Source organism: Eurytemora carolleeae, unplaced genomic scaffold, assembly GCF_000591075.1.
Source record: "Eurytemora carolleeae unplaced genomic scaffold, Eaff_2.0 scaffold161, whole genome shotgun sequence".
Classification (NCBI taxonomy): domain Eukaryota; kingdom Metazoa; phylum Arthropoda; class Copepoda; order Calanoida; family Temoridae; genus Eurytemora; species Eurytemora carolleeae.
In genome coordinates this window covers 280077-300251 of record NW_019396085.1, presented here as the reverse complement: position 1 = coordinate 300251, position 20175 = coordinate 280077, and the positions used below count along the sequence as shown (strand labels likewise).

Here is a 20175-nt window from a genome sequence, read left to right as displayed (position 1 = left end):
AAACTGTGCTTACAGTCATGTTGTACTGTTTTTTATAACAAAATTTGAAATGAAGTTGAAACTTTTCATAAATTAACAGCAATTGCTTATTATTAGAATGGGGATAGGTTCTTATCTTATTTCCCAAACCTTCGCCCACCCCACCCCTTCTACTTCAAAGCTTTTTATAACTTGGATTTGTTTATATTTAGGAAATCGGCAATTAGAGGTATTTTCTTATTTAACTGGATTCGGAAAATATTTATTCCGGAAAAATGATTATAGTCTTTCATTGAATATTTACCACAAACTCCGATTTTCTATTCCATACCTTTGCAAACAGATGGTACAGGTACACTTTTGATATTTCAAACTTGGATTACTTAAACTAAAAAATTCATATTTTGAAATATCTAAGGTCTACAAAATTATGCTGTTAAGATAAAGGAATTAGACAATTCCTTTTCCAAAAAAAAATAAGAATGAATACATTTCATTGAGAATTATTTCTTCCTTTTGCATGAAAACAATTATCCTAAAACAGTTAAATGTTAAATTTGTCTGTAATTAAAAGGTTGAGTTGAAAGTTAGAAGAGTCGCAAGTGCTTCTGTGATAGTACAGGACAGATATTATCTAATAGGTTATTTATATTCATAAATTAAATCACAATTAACAAGCCCCAAACCCCCCATAACCTGTTTATGTTTTCAAATAAACACTCTTCACACCATATAGAAGCAATTCTACTTAATGAATACATATATTTTTGGTACCTAACATGACTCCTGGAAAGGATTATGGATTTGCAACAATGCCTCTGATAGCCTTTTTGAGTTTTTGCCACAAACTCAAATCTTCTCATCCCAATGTCTTTGCAACCTGATAGTGCAAACCTTTGATACTTCAAACTTAGATTAGTTTATCTCTATAAGTATTAATAGTTTGAAATATATAAGGTCTACGACATTGGGTTATAAAGATATAGAGATTATAAAATCAGAGTTTGTGGCAAAAACTCAACTCGTTTATCAACATGATCTGTTCTAAGAAAATCGCAAAAATTAATATTATGTTTTCGTGTTTGATTTTTAAATATTCAAATTTCATTTAGTTTTAAGAGGTTTTACAAGAATCTAAGATGAATTGTAAATTTATATTTTAAAATTGTTTTATAATTTTGCTTTTATTGCATTATGCAATATTTTTACTGTGATTTAGATAAAAACATAATTCTTTTGAAACAATGCTTGCTTTTTTACATTATATTTACATTATATTTACATTATATTTACATTATATTACATTATAAATTTTTAAAGGTGGAAATCATGTAGAAGCTTATGTTAGAGCAGAATATCTTCAAGAAGGAGGTTTGTTGAAAAATATTGAGTAAATACAAAAAGAGACTTTATCCCCCCCTCCCCACCACCACATCACATTGCCCTTCTCCCCCTTTCCTGTCTGGGTTTGCTGGAACCCCCTCCCCTAGGTATCTCACACAGACTAATCAGACTGCGCCGTTGCTCTACCTGGATAGTCTAAGCAGGCCTGAAGTGTCTTGGCACACCATGCTTACAGTTTCATAAAAGATTTGCTGATTGGTCTTGTACAGCAGGTTCTATTGTACACAATAGAATCTGCTGTGGAAAATATTTCATATCATAGGTTATAATTGATATCTGTTACTCTCTTATCTCTGGTATCTCAGCATACTGCTCCTTGTGCAGTTTAATTAATATTACGCTGTATAAGAGGTCACTGAGTCTGTAGAAAGCTGAGGGAAAACAGGATTCTAAAGGGTTTCTTTTACAGACTACATACACCTATAGACTTCATGCTAGCGCAATCTAGTGTGAGAAATGTTTTTAAAATCTGCATCTACATCTACATCTACATCTACCTGATTCTGCTTATACTCAAGTACTATTGTTGCACATAAATTTTAAACTGTGCAATGTCGTCTTTGCCATCTTGGGGTGATCCAAACCTAAGAATTTACTCTGAAATTACCTCTATACTCTGACAAAGGAAAACATTGAATAGTTAAACGTTTTAACTAGTGAATGCTCAAATCCTGCAATCCGAGAATAATTCTGCAATCCAGAGCAATTCTACTTAAACAACCGGGTTTTTATTTTTAAAAGTATTATCCAAATGTTTTAAGCTGATCCATCAAATCCTCTGATCCCAATTCACTCCTTAATAACCCACACACACCCATCTAGTAAGTTAGCCAATTAAACATTAAAACTATTTTATGCCAATATTTATTTTACTAAAATTGTAATATCTGCACCCCAGTCTGAGATTGCATAAGCTGTTCTGGCCACCAAAATAGAGCATAAGATCAGCCAGGAACGGTTCAATGTATCCCTCTCCTCCCCTGTCTTCATTGGAGACCGGAGATAATCATGGAAATGATCGCTAAAAACAATCCTGCTATGCTTCCATAGTTCTATGGAACCAGACTCATGGGGATATCCTGTATGTCCTCACCTGATAACTGGTTTTAGACCCCTCAACCCAGCTGACCTGCTTACCAGGTCAGGTTCCACTTATGATCAAATCATTTCCCAGTTCTGATTGCATTGCAGTTTCCTCCCTCAAGGAAAATCCTCTTGGCCTACCAAAAATTGTGCATCAACACCGAGAGGAAGGTCATCTCTGGCCAGTAATGGAGCAGTGGAGAGAATCATAGGCTCTATCAAGAACAAATCTTTCTCTGGCCCTCACCAACTAAATATGGACAAAGAAGAACTCCTGACCAGAGATGAGATTTTAAAAGTTTAAACCCGACTAAAACCCAAACTCGGGCTTAGATAGAACCCAAGTCAGGATTGGTTTTGATTCGACCAATGTGAGACTGTTTTGCAAGCTTTCTCTCTGTAGCAGACAGAATGCCGTCAAATCAGCTGTGACAAGGAGATGTAAATTTCGAAAATTCAAACGTTATGTCGATACATTATTTTCATAGTATGTATATTTTATATATTTAATAAAATTTGACACCACGAACAATTCCCGAGATTTTAAATGTAAAAATATAAAACATTTTACGAAATTTACAATCATCAGCTGCTGAAGACTCAAGCCTTAAATAGAGTAAAACCCAAGAGGGTTGGTTCTTACTAAACTCAAGGCCATTCAAAACCCGGGTCTTGACTTGAGCTTTACTTGGGTCTAAACAGATGCAAAGACCGGGTTTTAGTCGGGTTTAAGCTTTTAAAATCTCATCTCTGGATTCATCTGGTCATTGACAAGCTCAACAATTGGCCCCTAATCTGAGGAGCTACCTTGGGAATTACCCTCACGCCCAGCCATGTACTCCTTGGGTTGGTGTATTGTGTAGAAGTACAAGACAGAGATTCTGTTCTACTCCCGAATGCGTGAAACTCCCTAAATCTTGAAAGATGAAATCTAGTGTCATTTTACATAATCTATGACTATGACAATTACAAATCTGAGATAAATCGAGCTTTTTTATAAAAAGTCTTGAGATCTTCATTTGACCAAATAATGAACTTTCAAAACATGTATATTTTTTTTAAATAAAAAAACATAACAATACTTAATATTTAAATTTCTCAGAAACAGTATATTTCTTTTCTTATTAAATAAGCAATCAAAAGACTAAATTCAAGGCAGTAGTATTATAAGGTTGCTTTTTTTAATAGATGAATCTGTAACATATGAAGGAATGCTAACCCCTGAACAAGAGACAGCCAACAGTGGGTATGGCTGTGCAATAAGGTAATAAAAGCATGTAACAAATCTTTTAAGGTTTAAAGTAATAAATTTAATTTTTTTGGTGCATCCAGATAATTTACAATATTTGACATGAATTATTTCTTAAATTTTCAACAACACCTGGCTCAGCAAGCAAAAGCTGTAGAGCCAAAGGTCCCTTTCTATAGGGCTGGGCAAGTTCTGACATCAATGGTTAGTTAAAACTATTTAACATTTTTTCAGGAAGCCTTTTTGTTTGTTTGTATTATCTGTCTTTTAAAGCTTCAGTTTGTTAACGATCTTAATATCATTAACAGCAGAAATTTTCTGACATTGTTAACAGTGACAACATTAAAAAACATCGAACATGTAAAGAAAACCCATAAAATCCATAATAAATATTTTTGTATGCAAGTTTCATGTAATTTTCACCAAAAAAAGGAGCTAAAGTTGGCGTTATTTTAAAACATTTCTGTCAATTCTGTCAATTTCTAAAACCCGTCAGTTAACGATTTAAAATTTATCGGTTCTTTGTTAACAAACTCTTCCGTTAATTTATAAAGAACCACCAACAGAACTTTGCCCAACCATACCCTCGTAATATAACTTTAAAATATAAGAAGGTTTTTTCATAAAATCCTTATTATTTGAAAGGTTACTTTATTATTTTGAAGATGTAAATAGTATGGATTCTCTTATTTCCAGATTCTCAGATAAATCATTTATAATGATAATCAAAGACACTGTTACAGAATATGATATAATTACAGGTTAGAATATTTATATTTATTTAATTTAACTACAAGCTAGATTTTACTATTCATAAATTTTTAGGAGTTTCCAAGCCTTTACCCTCATTGAACATTCCTCGCGTGAAGTTTGGATGTGATGCTTTTCTGGTAAAACAATTATGAAGACTCTACTGAAAGATAAAATTTTAACAGGATTTATCATACATAACTAATGATGTTAACAATCTAATGGTTTGGGAAATTATGATGCATTATAAAGGTTGAATCCATCTGAGTGCTAGGGCTATGACAGGATTAGGGTCTGAGCACTGTCACTAAGACATGCCAGGGGGCTAAGCGCCGTGGCTGAGACAAATTTTTATATAAAGTTTTGCAAGGTTACATAACAAACTTAGAAGGGGGGGTGGAGGCTTTCCAATTCAGAAAATACCAATAAGTTAACTTACAGGATGAAGATGGAGAGCGGTCCTATGTTGTGACTGGTGGAGATACCCCAGATTCAACCAGTAAGATTTCTTAAAATGGTGACTAAAAAGGAAAATATAAAACTTTTATGTAGATCTATAACATTACCTTAAACAAAATCCATCATCATTTTTAATAATTAGTAATACAAGCTTATCCATAGAGTTCTTGAAATAAACCATAACATTTGTTTAGTATATTTTTATCTTTAGGATCTGCTGAAATATTCAAGCCTTCAGTTGGACAATGGATACAGATAGGAGACACAAACTATCCAAGGTATAATGTTTCAAATCCAAAACTACTGCCCGATATAGTAAATAGATTGTTAACAACACATTTTGCATCATGCATCAACTAATTCATTGGCACAATGACAAAGAGAAGAAAGATTGATAATTCCTAACTTTTTATTTTTATTCTAGAACCTTTCATGCTGTTGTTACCACATCTGAGGGTGTTTTTGTTATAGGACGAACTTCCACCCCTGGATCGGTTAGTGCAATAATAAAAGGAACTTAAGCTGACAATCTGTTATTTAATACATTCAAGAAATTTCTCATCTGACTAGTTAACTTTGCGTGTCTGTCTGTCTGTTTGTGTGTATCCAATAAAAGCCAATATAGCTGAAATGATCCGTCCAAATTTTTGTTGATTCCTTCAATAATCCCAAGGAAGGTTTATGAATGGTCAGAATTAAAAATGTTGCCCCCAATTCTTTTGTTGTTGTTTGAAAATAAGAAGAGAAAATTCCGTAGATAGAAAAACAATTAAAAGTTAACATTGAAGATGGACGTGAAGCCCCCCATGGAAATCTAGTACACTAAAACAAAAATAAAGGGGGTCTACCTATAAGTAATACTTTTATGAATTTTTTCAATGGTTAAGGTTTGATTTGGCTCATGGTATTCTTTTAATTACAACTTTAATGAAGTGTTTTTCGATGTTTTGACCAGGTGGTTAATTTAATTTTTCTTTGTTATTGTTCAACTCAAAATTTTGAGGAAATTTTCTGTAAACATTGAAAGCATTTAAACTTTTTTCAGGTAGCATTTTTCACTTTTCACCATTAACATTCATAAACATTCTCTGATGTCATGTGAGGTTTTACACAATTTTTTAGCCTGATCAGTTAGGCCACTTTGACGTTTATTGTATAGAAACAGACCAACAAACAAGCCAAATTTATATAAATTGATGTAAATTAAATTTGAAAGATTGATTGCAGCAGTCTTTGTTAATGGTATACAGGTTTTGTTTATGGTATACAGGTTTTGTTTATGGTATACAGGTTTTGTTTATGGTATACAGGTTTTGCTTATGGTATGCAGGTTTTGTTTATGGTATACATGTTTTGTTTATGTATACAGGTTTTGTTTATGGTATACAGGTTTTGACTTATTTTTAGAAAAAATGTAGGGTTTAAAATATCCTGTTCTTTTGTTTGGCAACATTTTTTCAAAATTGGTTAAACATATTTAGAAAAGTATTTGACAATTGTGAATTATTTATAATAAAATGTTGCCTCTGACATTTTTAAATGAATCATGCATAATTAATACACAATTTTGTGTTTAAAGCTGTTTAGTAAAATAAAATATTTCAAAACTCTTCTTGTGCAAATTTTGTGGAAGTCTGAAAATATGAACTATGTTTGTTTTGCGAAATATTTTGCAAAAGTAATTAGTATTTTATGATCTTTCTGAATAATTATAAATATTTGGTGAAAAACTTAGTTTTTATGCTTTAAATCAAACAATGTAGAATTTAATGGTTAATATTTGTTCTACTTTGAATATTGAGTTAAATCCTTAAAGTTGAAATAAAATTGTAAAATTGTGTGTTAGGATTTTTATTTTATATAAGTTAAAATTTTGGTCTTATATATAATTACATGTAATATCAAGGCTGATCAAAATGTGTTTACAGGTTGAAAAGCTGGACATCAAGACAAAGACCTGGCTTGAAACTGGATTGATGTATGACCCTGTTAATGCCAAGCAGTTTGGTGCAACTGCAATTCCAGCAAATCTTCATCCTTAAACTCACAAATCTCTGCAAACACCCAAATGTGTGTCATACATGCTTTTCCAATAGTATAAAAATATACCCCCCTTGCTTTTGCTGTAAATAAGGCATGTATATAGATATTCGTTAAAGGACTTTAAGACATTCATCTTTTGCTGGGATTAAGGCATGTATATAGATATTTGATAAAGGACTTCAAGACATCCATCTGTTAAGGAGACGGCATGAAGAGTGATTCATTCTTTAATTTACATGGAGTGTACCTAGGGCTGGGCATGTTTCGGTTTTTTTAAATAGTTCTGTTCCGTTCTAGAACATGGGCCTTCAGCTAGATCATTCTGTTCCTGCTTTTTTTCCAATCATTCCCTTCTGTTATGTTCATAGTCGAAGAAAGGTCATCCCTTTCAATTCTGTTCATGGTGTTCTTAGTCAAAGAACGGTTCTACCCCCCTGTTCTGTTTTTAGTCTAGAACGTGTTCTTGATAATAAGAACACATTCCTGATTTTACACTTTCTATTCAAGCAATTTCCGTTCCGTTCGGCTCTTTTACTAAATAGATGGGATCGTTCTTGATAGTTCCGTTTGTTCTCTTGAAAGAACGATTGTTCCCCATGATTGACGCCCAGCCCTAAGTGTACCTCCCTTAAATAAGTTGGCAACATTCTGCACTTTTCCATATGCTCTGATGTGATGATGAAGCACTTAAAAGGTTCACATGGTTTGAGTATATTAAGAAAGGACACTCAGTGACTCAACTGAGATTGCACTATCGTGGAACTCCCTAATTTAGCACAATAATACATCCATGAACTAAATTTTTAACTACACAATTCAACATTTTGAAAGCAATAATCAACAATATTTTGATGAATGAAAAACAAGGAAAAAGCAGAATTAAACTATCAAATTCTTGTATTTTTCACATTACTCGGCCAGTAAGTAATTTTTTTGATTTATGAAAAATTAATTATTCAATGATTAGATATATGTTTAGTTACAAATTTTATGCATCAATTACTAATTGTGATATTAAAAATAGTGTGATTTTATAGTGGCAAATAAAATTTAGGTTTCTAAACATATGAACTTTTATTAAAACATTGTACAATTAGATAATTTCCAAACGTTAGTACTAGTTTGGGGAAACAATTTCAATTAACTGTTAGAAAAAACTTTTCTTGCAAATTACATAATTTGAAAAAAAGCTAAACTATTTTACCTTTTATTCTGGACAAGCATTTCTCACCTTTTTTGTAAGATACTAAACCTTACTAATTGGTCATGGTCTCACATTGTACACAAGAAACCCAGTTGAAAACAAAATAAAATTTTCTAAAATGATACTTTTTTAAAAATAAGCATGCGACACTATAGATAAAGATAGATTGCGCATAAGACGACATTTTTTATCTTGAAAGATATAAATGTACAGAGATGTTTAAAGATCTTCCTATTATATAGATTAACTAGGTCGGTTGTGAACATTGGCTGTTCTTATGTCATTGAGTACTTGTGGTGTACATGAGTTCTTTAAAGAGAAATTTAAGTTAGTTTAGTCCTTCTCATGTCCTTCTTCACTTCTCGTCAATATGATATATTGCTTAGTGAAATATTGTTTAAATAGTTCCATTCCCGGAGTTGTTTTACTCTCTATTATGAAATCCATTAAAACACCAAACCACCCCGCTTATCATTGAAGTACACTTTGACCCCTAGAAGCATGAGTTCGCGGACTGTGCAATTCTTGGTGATTTTGCGTACATAAGCTATCTATGTTCATTTATTTATCTATGATGCGACATATCTGTGTATATTCTAAATCAACAAACATGTCCCAAAATTTGAAAGATTTCCCACAACTAGGATTAAAAATTGAGTGCTATAAATATTAATTATTATTTTGAACTTGAAGCTTCAAATCATGTATCTAGATACAGGATCATAATCTTGTATCTGAATACTGGATCATGTATCTAGATACAGGATTGCAATCTTGTATCTGAATACTGGATCATGTATCTAGATACAGGATTGCAATCTTGTATCTGAATACTGGATCATGTATCTAGATACAGGATTGCAATCTTGTATCTGAATACTGGATCATGTATCTAGATACAGGATTGCAATCTTGTATCTGAATACTGGATCAATTGAAATTAAATTCCAAATAGTTTTAACTTTATAAGTTTTTTAATTAATTATTTGATATTATTTGGCATACTGATAATATCAGGCATATTTTTCAGGACAAATCAAGGTTATAAACCTACATCTTCTCCTTGGTCTTGCAGTCTTAGCTGCAGTGGTTGTTGTTTCAGAAGTAGTAGTTAATTCAGTTGCAGTGGTAGATGTGATTGTTGTTGCGGATGTAGCTGAAAGAGCAGTATTAGACGTAGTTGTTGTCGTAGTTGTAGATGTAGTTCTAGTAGTAGTGGTGGTAGTAGATGTAGTTGTTGTCATAGTTGTAGATGTAGTTGTAGTAGTAGTGGTGGTAGTAGATGTACTAGTAGTAGTAGATGTAGTTGGAGTAGTAGTGTTGGTAGATGTACTAGTAATAGTAGATGTAGTTGTAGTAGTGGTAGTTGATGTTGTAGTAGTAGATGTAGTTGTAGTAGTGGTAGTAGATTTTGTTGTAGTTAAGCTGTTTGGGCACTTGTCTTTAACCCCATAGACACCAGGCGCTGTTGTAGGTTCTCCAAAGTAGCTTTTTTTGAGAAAGCATGATTCGCTTGCTTCCCAAAAAAAGTTTGTACACTCACTTAATAAGAAAAATATTATTGAACTATTTTTACCAAATAAAGCTTGTTTTTTTAATATTGAAAAATTGGTCTAAAGTTCTAAAGCTTAAGATTTTCTAGTTTTAACAATTTTCTTGTTGGAAATGTGTTATTTTAAAGAAAAAAAAATTTGTTTAAGAGTATTATAATATTAGAACCTGTATCCATTACAAAAACATTGACAGGCTTCAGCATTCTTCACTCCTCCAACTTAAAAAAAGATGCAACTAACATTTGTTTTCATATTTTTTTAATCATTTACTGATCGAGAAATTCAAATTCAAAATAAAATGTAAGTAATAAAGTTTTAAGCCAAACGTTGAATATGATAACTAACGCCATTTTTTTAATTTAGCGCAACAAATATTTTAGTGCCATGCTTGTTAATATTTGTTTACCACCTTCTACTATGATATCACCATCCAATTGAACATCATTTGTTTTGCAAAAGCTTGAAGAAGTACAATCTAAAAATACATTATTGATTTATTATCCTGAAGCTTAGTAATCATCAATTGACAAACCTAAATTTAAAAAAATGGTTCATACAGGGTTACCCTCAAAGAATGAGACTGTAAAGACGACCAAAAACTCTTAAAATGTGAAGATTCCAAGGTTAAATTAAGTATTCGGCCTTAAATATAGTAACCTATTGGCTTATATAAGGATTTGGCAAAGAAACAAACTAGTTTACAGTTGCAGTGAAACATGAATATAGGAATTAAATAGTAGATGTTTTTTAGAATATCATGATTAGGTGGGATATTTATCCTAATAAAAGTAGCTAATTTTAACAGATTTTAGTTAGAGTAATGGTGGTTTGTTCAGGAAAATACAGGGTAGAAATTAATATATAGATTCTGAAATGTACAAGGAGATGGAAGAAAGAAAATATTTGCATTTTTATGATTACTGATTTTAAGTTCTAACCACGCTCCCTCTCTTGAACTACTGGGCCCACTATGTAGAGTTGCTAATGCAGACAGTAAATCGTCATATATGATAACCTCAATATGTCCATGTTGATTGATTGATTAACTTGAAATATACAACAATGCACAGCAGTCAAGGTTGTAAAGGAGCTAAGTTTTTGCCACAAACAAACAAACAACACGATGGTGTAAACCTTAGGTATTTCTAACCTACACTATTTGATTCAACAGAATTCAATGTTTTAAATATCTAAGGTCTATGACATTGGGTTACAAAGATAAAGGGATTAGAAAACCAGAGTTTGTGGCAAAGACTCAATTCTTTTCGACTATACATTTCCATAAGACCAAATTCTTAAATACCTAGACTAATTATTTCATTTTCTATTTCTTCAGGCGTACAGTCATATTTTCCAGAAATGTGGATTGAAGAAATTGCTAGGTTTGTAGATGAAAATAAATACCGACGTTTGCATGTACAGTCACCATTTGACTTCCAAATGAAGTAGAAACTGAAAAATAATAATTTTTTATCACGTTTACCAAACAATTGATGGGAAATAGATATTCAACAAACTTAAAAATAAGTAAGAAATCCCTTAGCAGATAATAAATTCAGAGAATAAAATGACAAAAAAAGCAATGTAGAACAAAAAGGGTAACCAACTAGATTTTTTAGGAAAAAGGTTTTTAAAAAATCAGTATTAAAACAAAAATTTTAACAAAAATTATCTGCAATTATGTGTCAAAGCAAAGCAAACAATTTTTGTTTTATTTTCAATAGATTGTAAACCTTGAAGCACTTTTCAAATTTAATTTTTACTGAAAAGGAGACTTTTATCCTACAGACAAAATGTAATTTGTTAAAACTGCATAAACATTTATCCCGTTAAGAGTTAAAAGTGTGATTTCCTAAGTGTAAAAGTAGAACAATAACCATCGCATTCTTCAATACTTGTTCCGCTCTTTGAACCTGTAAAAATTTGAAATTATAATTAAAAGGATTTAAAATCCATGTCTATAAATTGTCCTTTTTGTAAAATAAAAGTGAACACTCTTGCACATAGAAAAACTTAAAATTAGAAAAATATTTCATAACGGAATTAAACGTTTTGTCGAGAAACATTTCATGAAGGAAACATTTTGTAGGGAAACATTTTATGAATGAAACGTTTTGTTGGAAAACATTTCATAAGGAAACGTTTTGTAGGGACACATTTCATGAATGAAAAGTTTTGTTGGGAAACACTTCATGAAGGAAACGTTTTGTTGGAAAAAACTTCATGAATGAAAAGTTTTGTTGGGAAACATTTCATGAATGAAACGTTTTGTTGGGAAACATTCCATAAAGGAAACGTTTTGTGAGAAAACATTTCATGAAGGACACGTTTTGTGAGAAAACATTTCATGAAGGAAACGTTTTGTTGGGAAACATTTAATGAAGTAAACGTTTTGTGTGGAAATATTTTATGAAGGAAACGTTTTGTGGAGAAACATTTCATGAATGAAACGTTTTGTGAGAAAACATTTCATGAAGGAAATGTTTTGTGGGGAAACATTTACTGAAGACAACGTTTTTTGATTATTTTTTAAATGTTTGAAATAAAAAATGCTATGTGCATAAATATTTGAAATGAAAATTTAAAAAAAGAAACATAGAAAGTAAACTATAGTTCATTAAATTCTGATGTCAAGTCTAATTACCTAAATTAATTCCACCATTGACTTGGAAACCAGGCAGATAGCATTCTTTTGAAATGCAACCAACTAAAATATCATTTAAAAATATCAAATAATGTATATAAGATAAGATAAGTTTTAATTTCTAAAACCCCTCAACCCTTTGTCTGATCTAAGCTGAGTAGAGAACCTGGTGAACAGGAGCATTACGCTCCAGGATCTTTTACAGGATAGACGTTAGAGCTTAGCTCCGTTTATCGGCCCTTTAAAGACTGAACTCCATTGACAAATTTCTCTAAAATCCTCCTTTGCATGCACCTTAACCATTAATGTTAGAGAAATAATTATTTTTTAATGAGCAGACCTTGAAAAGTTGTACTAGGACCATCTATATAAGACAAAAATATCCTAATCGGGATATGGATTGATTTAATAATTTCATCATTTAATATTCTTACCTTTATTGTAAAAGATAAAAGTTAAGAGAATAACTTTAAAGTTTCTGATGTCCATTTGACTAAAAAATTTCCATTAGACTGGAAACTAGCCCTGGCCTTTCCTGGCTTTCTATTTTGATTGTTACAGTGTATGACATTTTTAATAAAATTTTGAAATAATTTTTAAATATATTATTCCCCAGAAACTAAGCAAACAAAAAGAGGATTATATATGTAGAATATTTTTTCTTCAAGTTTAGTTCTTTTCATTATTTGAAAAAAGTACAATTTTTACTTTTAATAAATTGAATTAAAAGTTTTCATTTTTAATCTAAAATGAGCAAATTTTGTATGAATTTTTAAGTATTTCGTGTTTTACGCAGTAATATTGTCAGCTTTCACCAATATAATATAAAACATTGCCCTTTTCATGAATTTTATATTTTGGTATTTATGACTGAATAGTTGAATAAACTATACAGAAAATGAAGCATGAAAGGGGGACAAAATGCTTTTAGTTAATAAACAAGATTTCATTTTAACGACCACATCGTCTGGTAAATTTATCTATAGTAAAATTTGAAACTTTTTAAAATGTATTCAATATTTTCCATATAACAAAATTGAATAAAAAACTATATTTAATTCTCTAGTCTACATCACACATTACTAACCTTAAAGGAACCGTACACTTATTTGGATAATTTCAGGGTAAACTCAATTGATAATTAGCTATTTATTGTTATGTCTTTCTTTTTAAATTAAATTACCCAAATTTGTGAACGGTCAATTTAAACACCATTGAAAAACAGATTGTTTTTTTTTTCCTAAAAAGCTGATAATAAAAAGAAAGAAGGTTTGTAAAGCTTGTGATGGTCTTTTTATCTTATTTTTTTAAATTTTAAGATAATTTTTTATAGTCTTTTGTTTGGATAATTTTTGTAGAAAACTCCTGCTGTAGAATTGCGCAATTGTCACTTCAGTAAGTAATCATTTTTTAATCATTCTAGTTTAATTCTTGTTGTTTTTTCACATGTTGTACTCGTAGCAAAGATACCAGTGCAAGATCTTGCATATTCCTCTTGTTAAGCACGAATAATGTACTGCAAGAATATTTAGATTTTAATTCGTGTAATATCATGTGTAAAATATATGAGATATGACAGGCTAGGTGGCCGAGCACTGTGGTCACATTTATCAAATGACAAAGTGATAGCCAGGTCTGTTGGGTTAGGTAGGAAGATTCTGGGCCGAGCGCTGTGGCATAGGACAGGCTAGGGTGCCTAGCGCTACGGCCACAGTTATCAAATTTATAAAGTAATAGTCGAAATGTAAGGTTAGGTTAGGTAAAGATAGTTTCTGGGCCGAGCGCTGTGGCTAGGACAGGCTAGGTGGCTGAGCAATGTGGCCACAACATTTATCAAATTGGCGCAAAGTGTCACTTTTTTTCAAGACATTTTTGAAATGTTTTTATACATTTTTTACGTTTTTTTTGTTTCTTTTGATTAATATCAATTCAGCAAAACAACTTTTTTCTTGGTTTTTGCCTCTATATATATATACTTCTAGTGAACGTTTTAAATGGAAAAATATCAAATGATGTCAAAGTGATGATGAGCCTTCGACCTATTAGCTACAAATATTGACCATCTGACCTACTAACTTGCACAACCGACCTAAGAGTGTGTATCCAACCTGATCAGTTACAGGTCAGATCTCAATAGAAAGTTTTTTTTTCAGAGTAGTTGTGGCATCATATATGGTATCTTTTTAAATTCTATCTTTTGTGTTGCTTAATTTTCTTAATTTGTATCAGGTACAGAAAAGGATTTTTTTTTCAATTCATATACTTAAGTTTGTGGGTGATAAATTCTCAAAATTTGTTTTTCAGGCATCATAGAATTAAACAAAATTAGACTCCACTATTTATAAATTTTGAGTTATTATTTGAACTTTTTCATTTTCATGATATTTATATTCATTTTGGCAATTACTACTTTCTCAAATCAATTCCAAAGCAGAGGTTTAAAAAATTTGAATAAGAAACGGTTTTTCCGGCAACCCCGTCCCAATCCTAGTTCCGCATTCACAAATTTCTGTTAAACCTTTATTTTGAATAAAAACTATAGAAAATCTGTTTTTTTCTTTAAAAAGATTGGATTGTTTAAAAATCAAATGTTTTGCAATTTTTTTTTCATTTCAGAAAAATGGCAGAGAAACTAAAAGAAAAATTGATTTTGGACGAAATCAATATAAAAGATAAAATTTCCATCAAGAAAGAAATATGTCCATCTTCTAGTTCAGAAGAAGCATGTATTTGGAAAGAGGGGGAAGATTTTACAATGGAATATACAGAAAATGCAGGTTAGTTTAAGTTAAAAAAAAATATATGCATGTACTATAGTTCAAATCAGACCTACAACACATTGGACATTACAAAGGTTACACGTTACAAAGGTTGGACCTACAAACAAACAGTACTAATGTTGGACTAGTAAAATTGTTAGGCTGCTAAAAATCTGAGACTTTATAAATGTTGGACTTGAAATAAGGAAAGTTTTATAAATTAACATTCACTGAACTGGAAATAAGGAAAGTTTCATAAATTAACATTCACCGGACTGGAAATAAGGAAAGTTTCATAAGTATTCACTATTCACTCACTTATTAAGATAAAAAATTAAAGATAATTAATTGAATTTTACATTTATCTTTATAGTCTCATTCTTTGTGGGTGAAGTAAAGTCATTTCACTTACTTTTTAAGATGAAAATCAAAGATATAACCAGATTTCCGGATTGCTTGATTCTTTTCTCCTCATCGATGGTGTATCTTTCGACCTAGGCACATCCGCTATTCTCCACTTCTGATCTATGCCACATCTGCTATACTACACTTCCGACCTACTAGCATGTGGTTTCATAGCAGCTAGCAGCGCCTGGCCCCCCAGGGCCTAGACTGTCTTAGCCATGGCAGCAGCTTCAAATCTAGAAGGTGATCCCCCAACCTTGCTTAACTTGAATCTTTTGAACTTTCGACTTTTCAAGTATTTTAAAAAATAGACAAATTTTAGTTGACATTATTGGTCTTCAAGAAGTTTGGTCAATTGGATCTAATATAGACAGCTTAGATATTCCTGGGTTTCAAAGTTTAATCTTTAAGTCTAGATCTTTAAACAGAGGGAGAGGGGTTAGTTTTTATGTAAGATCTAGTATCTCCACTAAAATTATTAAGGAGTTCTCTATGTTTTCAAGATGGTGTTTTTGAATCTATTTGTATTGGCTTTTTTATTCAACGGTTAAGTTGTTCGGTTTGTTTCTTTTTAATGCCTCCAGGAAATATTTTTTATCTTGATAACCAGCTCAGTTAGCTGAGAATTTTTTGATTGTTATTTAAACTTGTGAGGTTCTCTATCTGATAAAAATTTTAATGGAAAGTAATATTGATCTTTTCAAAGTTAATACAAACCTTAGCAGTAAAAGAATAATTGATTTATCCTTGACAAATGGTTTATAAATTTGTTAAACGAAGTTGACTAGAGTACAAAATCTCATTTATTCACTCATTAAACAAATCTTTCCAGTATTCCAGTTCAACCAGTCTGCACTTACCGTCAGACGTTTTTAAGTCTGATGTTTCAGTCCAACGTTTGTCCAAATATACTATTTAATGTTAACATTTTTTTTGAAGTGTAAAAATATTCTTTTAAGCTTTCTTTTTCTTCTTTGTAATTTCGCTGTTAGTAAGCTGGTAATTAGAACAGACATGAGGGAGTGGAATATCCCTGAATAAATTAGAACAGACATGAGGGAGTGGAATATCCCTGAATAAATTAGAACAGACATGAGGGAGTGGAATATCCCTGAATAAATTGGGATTTTCTGGCACTACTGTAAGTAGCATTAAGAGACATAAAAAAGATAAGACATAAAATGTAAATATACAGAAATATGTTATAAAATTTCTAATTCCTTTTATATTGTAAGTTTATTCTAACCCTTCTGTGTATTTTGATAAAGAAGATATTCCTGGCAATGCAACACAAGAAATAGAGATAGAAGAGTTTGAGATGAAAGAAGAAACAGTTTCCATCAAGGAAAAAGGTTCCACTGTAGAAGATTTATGTACAGTTTATGTACAGGGAGAGAGCATGAAGATGGAGAGTACACAACTGAAAAGTAAAAAATAAATTATTTGTATAATTTTGTATCTTTGTTATTTGGTGGTCTCTTTTGATATGCAAGTTTAAACGTGCAATAATGTCCTGCATCTTTATCAAAGTCTTTAATACTGTCTATATCACTATTTTTATCACTGTCTTTTGCCCTGTCTTTGGCACTTTCGTTTACACTGTCTTTTTTACCGTCTTGAGCACTGTCTGCGACACTGTCTTTATCACTGTCTTTAGCACTGTCTTCAGCACTGTCTTTAGCACTGTCTTTAGCACTGTCTATAGCACTGTCTATAGCACTGTCTTTAGCACTGTCTTTAGCACCGTCTTTGGCACTGCAAAACGATGCATTTTACACGGTCAAAGAGCATAGATAATTAAACATATTTGAGATACTTTAATTCAACTTAACTTTTAATTGTTCAGGTGATTTCATTAATAATGAAGAAGATCCTCTTCACTCTCAACCAAAAACACTTAAAAAGAAAAACCGCGAAGAATTAAGATACCGTTGCTGTGAATGTGATTTTGTGACACCACTAGGTAGAGACCTCAAGATACATATCGAAAGTCAACACGAAGGTGTAAAATATCCCTGTGAATACTGTGACTATGCTGCCACTCAAGCAGGTCATCTTAAGAGACATGTTGAGAGTATACATGAAGGAGTGAGGTATCCCTGTAAATACTGTGAATATGCTGCCACAACAGCAGATTATTTAAAGAAACATTCTGAAAATAAGCATGAAGGAGTGAGATATCCTTGTAAATACTGTGAATATGCTGCCACTACAGTAGATTCTTTAAAGAAACATGTTGAAAGTAAGCATGAGGGAGTGAGATTTCCTTGTAGACTATGTAAATATGCTGCCACTCGAGCAAGTGAATTGCAGAGTCATGTTAAAAGAAAGCATGAAGGAGTGAGATATCCCTGTAAATACTGTGAGTATGCTGCAACTACAGCAGGAAATCTTAAGAAACATGTTAAAAATAAGCATGAAGGAGTGAAATACCCTTGTGCTCAATGTGAATATGTTGCCTGTGATTTAGATAATCTAAGGAGACATGGTAAATGTAAGCATGAAGGAGTGAGGTACTCTTGTAATGAATGTGATTATGTTGCGACTCAATCTGTAGGTCTGAAAAACCACATAAACAATAAACATAAAGGAGTAAGATTTTTCTGTAAGCAGTGTGAATACGCTGCCACTACAGTAGGTCATCTAAAAAGACATGTTGAAAGCAAGCATGAAGGAGTAAGATATCCGTGTGAATACTGTGAATTCGCCGCCACTGAAGCATTTACCCTGAAGAAACATGTTAAATGGAAGCATGAAGGAGTGAGATTTCCTTGTGAATTCTGTGAATATGTCGCCACTGAACTAGTCAGCCTAAAGAGACATGTTGAAAGTAAGCACGATGGAGTGAGGTATCCATGTAAAAATTGTGAATATGCTGCCACTTCACCAAGTAATCTGAAGAAACACGTTGAAACTAAACATAAAGGAGTGAGATATCCCTGTAATTACTGTGAATATGCGGCCACTGAGGCACGTCTTCTGAAGAGACATATTGAAAGTAAGCATGAGGGAGTGAGATATCCATGTAATCAATGTGACTATGCTGCTACTGAAGTAGGTAGTTTAAAAAAGCACATAAAAAATAAACACGAAGGAGTTCGTTATCTCTGTGACAAATGTGAATATGCTGCCACTACTTTATCTAATCTCAAGAATCATATCAAAAGTAAACATGAAGAAATTAGATATCCCTGTGACCAGTGTGAACTTGTGGCAACTACAGCAGGTAGTTTGAAATCCCACATTGAAATTAAGCATAAAGGTTTTAGATATGCATGTAAGCAGTGCCACTTTGCTGCCACTTCTGTAAGAAGCCTGAAGGAACATGTTGAAAGTAAGCACCAGGGAGTGAGGTATCCTTGTGAAAACTGTGAGTATGCTGCCACTTCAGCAAGAAATCTGAAGAATCATGTTAGAAGTAAGCATGAAGGAGTGAGGTATCCCTGTGAACTCTGTGAATATGCTGCCACTACAAGAGGACATTTAAAGAGACATGTTGAAAGAAAACATTAAGTAGAGTGACATGTATTCATATATATGAATACATATGAATACAGAAATTACAGGTAAAGATTAAGAGACAAATGACAAGTCCTAAATTTCCTAATTTGCCTAATTTTTCGAAAAAGTACCTTTTGTAAGTTTATTCAAATCCTTATGTGTTTTTAATTTTAGATACTATTCCTGGTAGTACAACATAAGAAATAGAGAAAGACATGGTTTGTGATGAAAGAATGAAAGAAGAAATTATTCCAGGTCCTTCTGTAGAACATACATGTTTTTTTTTTTGGTTATTTGGTGAATTAATCTCTAGACCCCAGTTAGGGGCATATTGAGAATATCTGCATACAGAATAGATTCACTGAGTAACTTTTTATTTCACTATTTTTACTCAAACAATGTCTCCAGCATATCGTTGGTAAATATTTTAAAACATTTAGGATTTCTAGCGTTTTTAACATTGTACACTGTACAGCTTATGTACAGGAAAAGAGCATGAAGGTAAAAGTACAAATGAAAGTTAATTTATCAACCTTGACTCAAAAACGTCGAGTACAGTACAAACGTGGGAACACAGTATAAACGTCCGACTAATACAAACTTCGGACGGGTAAAATCGAACAGTACCAACGTCGGACCAGTACAAACGTCAGACCAGTACAAACGTCGGACTATGGAACAGATTTAATTTAAATTTAAAGATTTAAAAAAAAGTTATTTCCTTTTATCGAATGGTCTAATTAAAATCTACCCAAAGGAACTGAGTTCTTGCACTAACTCAAATATTCTCATCCCTTTATCTTTACAACCTGATGGTATTAACCTTTGATACTTTCAAATTTAAACTATTTGATCTTATAGATTTCAAAGGTTGAAATATCAAAGGTCTACGACAACGGATTTCAAAGATATAGGCATTAGAACATCAAGAAATCAACTCCTTTTTGGTTGAAGTTACATGACAAATGAACTGTGGATATTCGTCTACTAGTTTATAATGCACTTGTAAGGTCACATAGTGAGTATGGAATTATAACATGGGGGGGGGGAAGGCCGTAAAAAAAACTACGGAAAATCAAATCTTTGCAAAAAAGTGCAGTTAGAGCAGTAAATAATAATTCATTTAAAGCACATTCAGAACC

At 32.0% G+C, this 20175-nt stretch overlaps 3 protein-coding genes across 3 annotated transcripts; 2 read left to right on the top strand and 1 right to left on the bottom strand.

The window, feature by feature from the left end:
- The first annotated feature begins 557 nt into the window (after window positions 1–557).
- On the top strand, window positions 558–6966 carry LOC111718028 (uncharacterized). Its single transcript, XM_023493510.1, has 9 exons — window positions 558–620; window positions 1300–1350; window positions 3655–3730; window positions 4412–4476; window positions 4541–4605; window positions 4907–4964; window positions 5136–5202; window positions 5349–5418; window positions 6853–6966. Exons 3-9 carry the CDS (start codon window positions 3678–3680, stop codon window positions 6964–6966), a joined length of 492 nt encoding a protein of 163 aa, XP_023349278.1. The 5' UTR covers window positions 558–620; window positions 1300–1350; window positions 3655–3677.
- A 2160-nt stretch (window positions 6967–9126) lies between these two features.
- LOC111718163 (cell wall protein DAN4) lies at window positions 9127–12898 on the bottom strand. The gene is made up of 7 exons (XM_023493684.1): window positions 12803–12898; window positions 12369–12431; window positions 11577–11637; window positions 11028–11176; window positions 10134–10199; window positions 9891–9942; window positions 9127–9713 (listed from the first exon to the last, which is right to left on the bottom strand). Exons 1-7 carry the CDS (start codon window positions 12855–12857, stop codon window positions 9185–9187), a joined length of 975 nt encoding a protein of 324 aa, XP_023349452.1. The 5' UTR covers window positions 12858–12898; the 3' UTR covers window positions 9127–9184.
- Window positions 12899–15058: 2160 nt separating this feature from the next.
- On the top strand, window positions 15059–19842 carry LOC111718275 (zinc finger protein 142). Its single transcript, XM_023493817.1, has 5 exons — window positions 15059–15145; window positions 15626–15775; window positions 16801–16959; window positions 17379–19098; window positions 19208–19842. Exons 2-4 carry the CDS (start codon window positions 15751–15753, stop codon window positions 19043–19045), a joined length of 1851 nt encoding a protein of 616 aa, XP_023349585.1. The 5' UTR covers window positions 15059–15145; window positions 15626–15750; the 3' UTR covers window positions 19046–19098; window positions 19208–19842.
- Window positions 19843–20175: the final 333 nt, after the last annotated feature.